The sequence below is a fragment of the Chiloscyllium punctatum genome, chromosome 41, assembly GCF_047496795.1.
Source record: "Chiloscyllium punctatum isolate Juve2018m chromosome 41, sChiPun1.3, whole genome shotgun sequence".
NCBI classification, from domain to species: Eukaryota; Metazoa; Chordata; class Chondrichthyes; order Orectolobiformes; family Hemiscylliidae; genus Chiloscyllium; species Chiloscyllium punctatum.
In genome coordinates, this window is record NC_092779.1 from 10,699,867 (window position 1) to 10,710,158 (window position 10,292).

General features: G+C 36.5%; 1 protein-coding gene across 3 annotated transcripts in view; it reads left to right on the forward strand.

Moving 5' to 3' along the window:
- Positions 1–10,292, forward strand: part of atp2c1 (ATPase secretory pathway Ca2+ transporting 1) — a 132,150-nt gene extending 121,858 nt beyond the window's left edge. For all 3 annotated transcript variants that reach the window (XM_072560356.1, XM_072560357.1, XM_072560358.1), the window contains 6 exons: positions 691–759; positions 949–1,065; positions 2,400–2,547; positions 2,864–2,959; positions 3,410–3,551; positions 9,208–10,292. In XM_072560356.1, coding sequence (XP_072416457.1) covers positions 691–759; positions 949–1,065; positions 2,400–2,547; positions 2,864–2,959; positions 3,410–3,551; positions 9,208–9,326 — 691 coding nt within the window. In that variant the 3' untranslated portion in view covers positions 9,327–10,292. The remainder of the gene's footprint in view (positions 1–690; positions 760–948; positions 1,066–2,399; positions 2,548–2,863; positions 2,960–3,409; positions 3,552–9,207) is intronic.

The following is a 10,292-nucleotide window of genomic DNA, read 5'->3' on the forward strand; positions in this document are numbered from 1 at the left end:
TGTGTTGTCATACACTTGTGTAAAATTGAAACAAATTAGAATCCTATGTCATTAACGTGTAGTAATGTGCTCTTCCTCAGAAAAGAGGATCATTTGTTTAAATGAAAACTTTCAAGAAAGATTTGTAACTCTTATTTCTGACTGAGACCTTTTCACCTAGTTATCTTTAAAGGAAAAGTTCAAAACCTTAAAATGTTTAAAATCTCGGAGGTTTGAGTGTTTTTATTCTGCACATGGAGCATTACTTAAAAGTTTCAGCCAAACCTTTCAGGAGTGAAACTATGAAACAGTCTGACACACAAGCGTGATAGAAGTCTGGAACAGGGTTCCACAAGCAGCAGTTGATGCCACATCAATTATTAAACTGAAATCTGAAATTGACGTTTTTTTGACGATCAAATAAATTAAGGGATACCAGGCAAACGCAAGTTGCTGGAGTTAGGTTGCAGATCAGCCATGACCTCATTGATTTTGAAACCATCTCGAGGGGCTAAATCCCCTTTTCCAGTTCTTGCATTATACATCACATCAGAATGACTACACAGCTCAGAGTGATGCTACGCTGAATTCCAGGCTGAAAATGGGCTGGGTTTCTTTAAAATGTATTCTTTGTAAGCCAAAACACTTATACTTCACTAACACGTCTGACTTTATTAGCCATGTCGTTTAATGTTAAACTCTCTGTTCCAGGTCTGCAATTGAGGAGGGCAAAGGGATTTACAATAATATCAAAAATTTTGTTAGGTTCCAACTCAGCACGTAAGTATAACTTATGATTAAATGAAGGAAACTAGTCAGTGACACTTATTTTTAATATTTTTAAGTATAATTGTATAATAATTTAATTACTTAGCAGGAAAAGGTTATCAACTCGATGTTAAAATGTCTTTACTGTAGGTTAAAAACAAGTGTTCACAGCAATTCTATATAATTTCATTATTTTTGTAGGAGTATAGCCGCTCTAACATTGATTTCTCTAGCCACATTGATGAACTTTCCCAATCCACTAAATGCAATGCAGATTTTATGGATCAACATAATTATGGACGGACCACCGGCACAGAGGTAAAAGAAAATGTTTTAAATTAGTGATGAAATGTCACTTTGCTAACTCTTCCAAATATAAGTAGTGGATCTCCCATGACATTGTTCACGGCGAGTTGTAGCATATGATATTTATGAAATGGGCTGATGATAATCTCTTTTGACACCCAACAGATTCTCCACAATAGTGCTTCTGCAAGTCCATTCCTTTACTGATTGGAGAATGTGTCGTCCTCCCTGCCTCAACAATGTCTCCCTCTCCATTTTGTTCATATCCCCTTATCTTGTGGAGATCTTACCCCTGTCAAGAATATACTTCATATTTAATACTTCTTAGAAGATTTGTTTATTAATGTAACCATGTAACAGGAAGTGAAATATCTATTGACTTAATGAGCTGTGCTTGTGTGTTTGAGTCCACACTGCACTGCACTATTGGCAGCAACATCTTTATTCCAGGCAGATTCCGCTGCTCTGTTTGTGCATTTGCACTTGCATACTACCAACTATGTATGTTAGCCAGTTATTGTATGTTACTTGAATAAGTTTTTTGTTTTGATAAGCAACCAATAATTGTATTTATTAAGTAAACCTGTTTGATTATTTTTTCCTAACGTAGCTATTTAATACGCTATTTTCGTAACTGAAAGCAATATTTGTGTATTATGATGTGATCTGTGGAGCACTGGGAGTAGAATGACCGTAAACTCCAACAGCCTTAGTCGTAACCATTGTGCTAAAATAAATGAACTGTGAACTTCATTAATTAGAGTTCGATTCTATGTATCACTTTTCCTCACTTTCTTTTGTTTTATTTTTCTTGCCATAATTTCTGTTATTTAGATTATACAATGTAGGAGCCAAAGTAAGCATTGGTGCCATTGCGTGTACTCTACCAATCATTGAGATCACGGCAGGTCTGATGATTGTCAACTCCACTTTTCTGCATTTTCCCCATAAACTTTGATTCCTTTACTTATTAAATAATCTGCCTGTCTCAACTCTGAATATGCTAAATTACCCAGCCTTAACATCCCTCTAAAGCCATGAATTCCACAGATTCACTACACTTTGAAAGAAAAATTACTCCTCTGTTTCAAATGGACAACTCCTTACTCGAAGATTACGCCCTCTGGTCCTGGACTCTCCCAGAAGGGGAAACAACCTCTCTACATCTACCCTGTCACGTCCGCTAGGAATAGTTTACAGACTCCAGTCAAGGCTCTCACCGTTAACAAGTTTAAAAGTGTATAAACTCTTCCCTTGTTTGTCTTACCAAAATGTAATACCTCTCAATTATCCAAATTAAACTCCATCTGCCCCTTTTCAGCCCTTTACTTTGTTCTCTTGTCCAGCCTGGGAGTTGAACCTGTTGATAAAGATGTCATCAGACAGCCTCCAAGAAATGTTAAAGACAGCATCCTGACCAGAAACCTGGTTGTCAAAATTCTGGTTTCATCACTGATAATTGTTTCTGGAACGTTATTTGTCTTCTGGAGAGAGGTAAGAAACTGCTAGCCAATTGCGCTAGTGAAGTCTGCCCTTTTGTTCAAGTAGAAAGCCATTACTTTTTTGTTCATAACATGGCACCTGTCCTGTCTGTGCAAACTATTTCAACTTGCTGGACAATTATGTATTTTTCTACCTTTAAAGTGCTAATCATAATTGCATCTTTAACAAAGATATCAGTTTTAACATCAAAACTTGCATTTAACAGTTCGATCCATTAGGTGAATCGTTTAGTTTAAAGACCTAATTTTAAAATAAGAATTAAAAGTTGTTTTCTGGAACTGAATTTTGTTTGTTATCTGTTTCCCAGTTACAGGATAATGTAATAACACCACGTGACACAACAATGACCTTTACCTGCTTTGTTTTCTTTGACATGTTCAATGCATGGAGCTCCAGGTCGCAGGTATGATCAAGTCTTGGAATATTAACCAAAGTGTAATAATGCACTTCTGGCAGTTAAATATTAAAAGGAATTTATTTACTTTCACATTCCATAACTGTTCTCAATCTTATTCACATTAGTGTGTCTCTGAATCTTGCATGAAATATCTTAAATGCAGTTTTGTGAAATGTAGAAAAATGCAATAACTTTAGCACAAGCTAGCACAAGTCTCTTCTAGTAGCAAAATTGTCAAAGAGAAGCTTGTAGTTTTGTCCCAAACATGTTCTCTACCACTATTTTCTAACTGGCTGTCTTTTTTCTGATGTAGTGCTGTGTAACACTGAAGATAATAGTTAAATACATGTGGAGTTATAAGAGCTGAATATGTGTATGATTAATTAAAAGGTGACTGTTAATGCCAAAAATGTTTCTCTTAATTTCTCTCTGCTCCTTTTTTTCTTCTCCCCCCAGACAAAATCTGTCTTCGAGATTGGGTTATGCAGTAACCGAATGTTTTGCTATGCTGTACTTGGGTCCATCATGGGACAGCTGCTTGTTATTTACTTTCCTCCACTACAGAAAGTTTTCCAAACTGAAAGTCTCAGTATACTAGGTGAGAACTTTAAATGGACCTCATAATGCTTTATTTGATGCTTTCATCATCCTGACAATTGGAAAACTGTCGATGCATTTTGCAAATTTCATTGTAACTTGCCATTCTCCCATTTATCTTTTTTCCTTTTTGGTCACTGAATTGACTGTTCAATGGAATTTGTAAGTTTGAATAATTTAGCACCATGCAGTATTTGCTCAAAAATCTGATGAATCATTTAATTTATTGTCACAAAGTAATTATTAAGGCTAGTTTTAAAAATGGTATCTTCACCTTTATGGATTGGTGTAATTTAGAGTAAATGGTTATGATACACAATAACCAATACAAGTGAGGAAACTTTTGTGGGTTTTTTTCCATTGTTTCAATATGTACTCATGAAACTCAAATCTAACTGTGTGAGTGTTTCTTGTTTCTACAATTCTACTAAAATAAAAGTAAAATACTGCAGATTGTGAGAGTCAGAAACATGAACAGAAAATGCTAGAAAATGTTAATGTGACATTGATTTTTTTCCCCTCAGTACACACTCATGATTTCTATAATTTTACTGTAGGGTTCGGTGAGATGACTTTAGCATCAGAGAGCTGGAGTATGGTCATTGAATATCTGTGATCTAAAACCTGAACTATGGGAACAGAAAACGTTTTTTAATATGGAGTCCAATCCTTGAAAATATCCTCTGTGCTAGGTGACAGTTAGTTTGAGACTGTGGTTTTGTATACTATTTTTGTAATTTTGTTTAAATGAGTGTGGAGTACATGCTGGGGGAAAGGTGTGAAAGAATAACTAGCTTGAAAATAAGAAAATTGAAATAATACACAAGTTAAGATTTTTTTGTGCTGGTGACTGTATTTGCCACAGAAATTTAAAACAGTGATATATATTGTGTCACTCACTTGTTATCAAGTGTTAGACTCAACTAATGCCTTACTCAAGAGCCACAGAAGGATAGAAAAAGATATGTGCCTACATTGCCTCACATGATGAACTTCTGACTTGATTCACAGGTGGCAAGTTGGCAACCTGAACAATAGGTTTCACTCCATAAAATATTAAGATATTTAAGTATCCCAGTTGTTGAATGGGACTTGATATGGAATGAATACAGCTTGTGGACTTTCTGTTGAGTTGTAGTTTTTGTAGTTAGTTTGGGAGGAATTGTTTGAGAAATCTAAAACTGGAAGTAGCAAAGTGTTGATGTGAATTTTAACTAATGATAAGGTTATTAGATATAAGAGCAGGATTGGGCCATTTATCCCATCACCATTCAAACCTATTCTATCATCAATTACAAGCATGGCCTTAAAACTGCATTCCTGCCTGTGCTCCATAATCCTTGACGACTTTGTCGATTATGCATGTATTTGATGACCCAGGCTCTGTTGCTTTCTGTGTTGAGAGAAAATTTCAAAGACAATCTTCTGTGATAGGAAACACCACCTCCTTTACACCTATCCTGTCAAGATGCCTCAGAATTACATGTATTTCAAGAAGATCACCTCTGATTTCTTTAAGGATGCATGAATGTGGATCTATGCTAGTCAACTTTTCCTTATTAGACAGCTCTTTCATCCCAGAAATCAGCTGTGTGAACTTCATCTGCACTGCTTCCAATGTAGGTATGTCTTTCCTTAAATAAGGAAACCACAACTGCACAGTAGTCTAGCTGTGGTTTAACTAATGTTCTGGTCAGTAATAGCAGGGTTTCCCAACTAATATACGTATCACCTTGTAATAAAGGCCAATATTTCATTTGCTTCCTAATTACTTACCTTGCTACACTAATGTTAGATACAAGGATTAAGATGGTCTTAATAATGAAATAATTTATTTCAAGAAGCTCATGGCATTTAAACTCAAGATTGAACAGAACACCGTGCCTGTGCATTCTCAGTGAGAACCCAGAGAGGGAAATGAAATTGAACTGAGATCTATTGCCTGGCAAGAACCAAAAGCTTCAGTCAAACCAGTGGGTTAATGTAAGAACATAAGAGATAGATGCAGTTCCTTAAGCCTGCCTTGTATTTCGGTAAGATCATAGTTTATCTGCTTTGATTCCTCCTATGTGCCAACTCCCCATAACCTTCAACTTACTGATATTTCAGAAATTACCTCGCTGGTCTTCATATGCTTTGTGTCCTAACTACTTCATCTGTTTGAGGCAGAGAATTCCAGATATTCGTCAGTCTGTGGGAGAATAAATTCCTTCACATCTCAATTTTAAATAAATGTCCCCTTATTCTGTAACTATGTCCCCTAGTTCTAGATTACCCACTAGTGGAAATATCTTCTCAACATCTACCCTGTCAAACCTCCTCAAAATCTTGGGTTTCATTACGATCATCTCTCAGTTTTGCGAACTTTAATGAATAAAGATCTGTTTAACCATTCTTGATAAGTCAGCCCCTTCATCCCAGAAATCAGTCTAGAGAATCTCTTTTGAACTGCCTCCAATGCTTAAAAAAATCCTTTTATAAATATGGGGACCTAAATTGCACACTATACATACTCACCAAAACTCTATGCAGTTCTAATAAGACTTCACTTTTTTTTAATAACTTCAATCCCCTCGTGATATTCCATTTATCAGTTTAATTACTTGTATCTGCATGTTATTGTTTTGTTTCATGTACAAGAACACCCAATCTCTCTGCAACACCTTTTTGAAGTCTCTCTCCATTTAAATAACTCATCCATATGATTCTTCCTTTAAAAGTGCGTGCCGTTACACTTTGTTACATTAGACTCCCCCAGCAGCTTTTGCCTATTTACCTATCGTTATTTGTTTGCAGATTTCTTCTGTCCTCAGCACAACATGCTATTTTTGTACTGTCACCAAATTTGGATGCATTACACTGTGCCCCCTTTTTCATACTGTAAAAATAGATAGTAAATAATTGAGACCCTAATTCTACTCCTAACAATACTCCACTAGTTATGGCTTTCCAACTGGAAAAAGATGCATTAATCACAATTCTCTATCTTAGAGTCATAGAGATCTACAGCACGGAGACAGGCCCTTTGGCCCAAACTGGTCCATGCTGACCAAAATGTCCATCCATGCAAATGCTGTTTGTCTGCACTTGGCCCATATCCTTCTAATTCTTTTCTATCCTCTATTTGTCCAAATGTCTTTTAAATGTTGTTAATATACCCATCTCAACCATTTCCATGGGCAGCTCATTACATATGCGTGCCACCGTGTGTGTTAAAACATGTTGCTCCTTAGGTTCCATTTTATTCTTTCCCCTATAACCTAAAACTGATGCCCTCTAGTCCTCAATTTCCTCAACTCTGGTGGGGGGGGGGGGAGAAAAAGACTGAGTGCATTCATCCTATCCATGCCTCTCATGGTCTTATATACCTCCTGTAAGGTCTCCCCTCAGTCTGCTATGCTCTAAAGAAAAAAGCTTGTCCTGCATGCTTGTAAATTTCTTCTGCACTCTTTTTCCAGTTTTATAACAAGGTGACCTAAGTTGAACACAATACTCCAAGTGTGGCCTCACCAACATCCTGTACAACTGCAACATAACTTCCCGACCTCCAAACTCGGTGACCTAATTGATGAAGGCCAATATGCCAAAAGCTGCCTTCATTGCCCTGTCTACCTGTGCCTCCACTCTCAGGGAACCGTGCACCTGAACCCCAAAGCCCCTCTGTTCCACTACACACCTTTAGGCACTACCATTCACCATGAAACTCCTACTTTGATTTGACTTTCCAAAATGCAAGAATTCACGCTTATTTATATTAAACTCCAATTGCTGTTTCTCGACCCACTTCCCCAGCTGATCAAGGTCCTGCTGCAATTTCTGATAATGTTCCTCACTGTCTATGATACCACCTATCTTAGGATCATCAGCAAACTTACTAATCATGTCTTGTACATATTCATCCAAATCATTGCTACAAATAACAACCAGTAATGGGCCCAGCACCAGCCCCTCAGGCACTCCACTAGTCACAGGCCTCCAGTCCAAGTATCCTTCCACTATTAGTGTCTGCTTCCTACCATCAAACTAATTTTGTATCCAATTTGCCAGCTTGCCCTGGATTCCATGCGATGTAATCTTCCAGAGCAGCCTACCATATAGAACCTTATCAAAGGCCTTACTGAAATTCATATAGACTACGTCTACTGACCTGCCCTCATCAACCTTCCTGGTCACTCTGACAAATTTGAGGCATGATCTCCCACGCATAATGCTATGCTGACTGCTCCTAATTAAACCCTGACTTTGCAAATGCATGTATATCCTATCCCTCAAAATCTTCTCAAGTAATATACCCACCACTGATGTTAAGCTTACTGGTCTATAGTTCCCAGGCTTTGCAGCCCTTCTTGAATAATAACACAACATTCACTACCCTCCAATTTCTTCTCTAGCCTCTTGCAGTGCCTTTGGATATATCTGGTCAGGACCAGGAGATTTATCCAGCTTCATACATTCTAATGTATCCAGTACCACCTTGTCCCAAGATATCACCACTAACTCCTCCATCCTAATTGTTCAGTATCAAACAACAGAACAATATTTACTTTCAGTTGGGCCTTTCATTTAGTTAGTGGAAGCTCAAATATGCCTGTCTCTCAGTCACATTTTATTTGAAAACAAGATACTAAATCCCACTTTGATTTTTCAGTGTAGAAGTCAATGGATTTGAACCAGAGAGCTGACTTCTTTCCCTCATCTGTATTATGAGAATCACTTCTATGTTTGGATTCAGTAACTCATTCAAACTAGTTTGCCTGTATAGACCGATGGTCTGAAAGGTTAATAGAAATAAGAAAGAACAAAAAGTTAACAATAGTTATTTGTCCAAAATAATTTTTGTTATTCTTTCACAAGATGTGGGTGTTACTGGCTCAGTCAGCATTTATTAATTGTGTTTAAGAATGTAGTGGCAGGGTTTGGCAGTTTTTGTGGGGTAGATACACTTAGTGCTGTTACAAAGGAAGTTCCTTGATATTGATCTCATGACAGTGAAGTAACAGCAACATAGATCCAAATCAGGATGGTGTGTGTCTTGGAGAATTTACAACTGTTCCTATCTGCTTTTGTCCTTTGAGATGGTAGAGATTACAGGTTTGCAAGGCTAATTCGTATCCATAAATCTATATTATTTAAAACGTCTAGTAATATGAGCACTGTTTAAATATTTTAAATCTTAATTCTATTTATCCTTCACACGTAACTTTTTTCCCCCACATGACTGAGATTTTGTTCATTTCCAAAAGGAAGTCTTATGACCCAAGATGATTTACATCATTTTAGGTATGTCTTCTGAAGAACACGAATGGCTTGTACTGTGACAGAGCACCACGGACTATGCTCTTGTAACTATGATCACAATCACAATGGAGAGAATTCCAGCTAGCATTCTCTGCACCATCCCTCTGAAATTTGCTTGTTCTTGTGCCTAATGTCTGCTTAGCTTAGACTTTATTTTCTTGTTTGACACTGCATTTTGTGAATATGGTTTTGAACAGTTCTTTGTAACTTTTGACTTTGAAAAGTGGAGTAGTAATATGAAATACTTGGAGAGATAATAGTTCTGTATTTCACCATTATGTAGGGTGTCAGAACCTCTTGTGAGAATGTTATTTCAGGCTGCTGCTTTAATTATACTTTGGTATCTCTCTTTTTTTTAGATCTTATTTTTTTGGTGGGGCTCACTTCGTCAGTTTGCATAGTCTCCGAGATCATCAAGCGGTTGGAGAGACGGAAAGAGAGAGGCCCAAAACAAAATAAATCCTTTTTAGATGTATGATGCATATTGCATCTTTTGAGTTTATCACACAAAAAAAACTAGGTAACTAATATCCTGATGATGTGTTTGAAGAATGAACTTTGGATTGACATATAATGGCACTCTTAATTTAAAAGGACTGAAAAGATGTACTGAAAATGAGAACTATGAAGTATCTCTTGATCTCCATCTGTTGGGATAGCACAATGCAAATGGATGCAGAACTTTTCCCTGCAGACAGTGTGATTTGCTGCTTAAATGTACATAATATTTTGCTTCCTGTATAGGAAAGACTGCAAATGAATGTGGTGTAGAGTCTGCATTACACTGGATAGAATGAAAGTCTGTCTTTTCCTAATTTCAATACTATTATTTATCAATAAATAGTATGTTATTTTATACATGGTGGTGTGGATTTCATAGCATAAATTAGGTATTCTTAATGCATTGGGCATTCCATTATTCCACAATATAAGCCACAAAAGTAAGATGCTTGCAGCTTTTATTTTCTTAATGTAAAATAATGTTAAAAAAATAAATTGCTGAAGTGCTTTTGTGTCCTTGTTTTTAAACTTTTGGAAGTCTTGACCACTATAGAAACCATGATTTGCAACCTAGAGGCTATATTATATGTGTTTAAACAGAAATGTGTACAATTTCGTGTTGAATGAAGTCTGTGTATGCCAGAGCATCTAATTGATCGCATATAACAGCCTGTAATACAAAACTAAATACAGAGACTGCATTTTTGTTTTTTTTAAACTGTGTTTGTTCTCATTAGTAATTGAATGCATTTATGGTGTAAACTGTGATAACATATACATTATTGCTTTTTTAAGACTTGGCAAATGTAATGAAGACCAGAAATGTAGGCAGTGATTTTCTTTTTGTATTGGGCAACAGGCACCATTTGTCAGGCTACATCTGTGATGGAATTGTACAGTCTGTTTCAAAAATACAGTTTGTAATTAAATGATATTTGTAAGA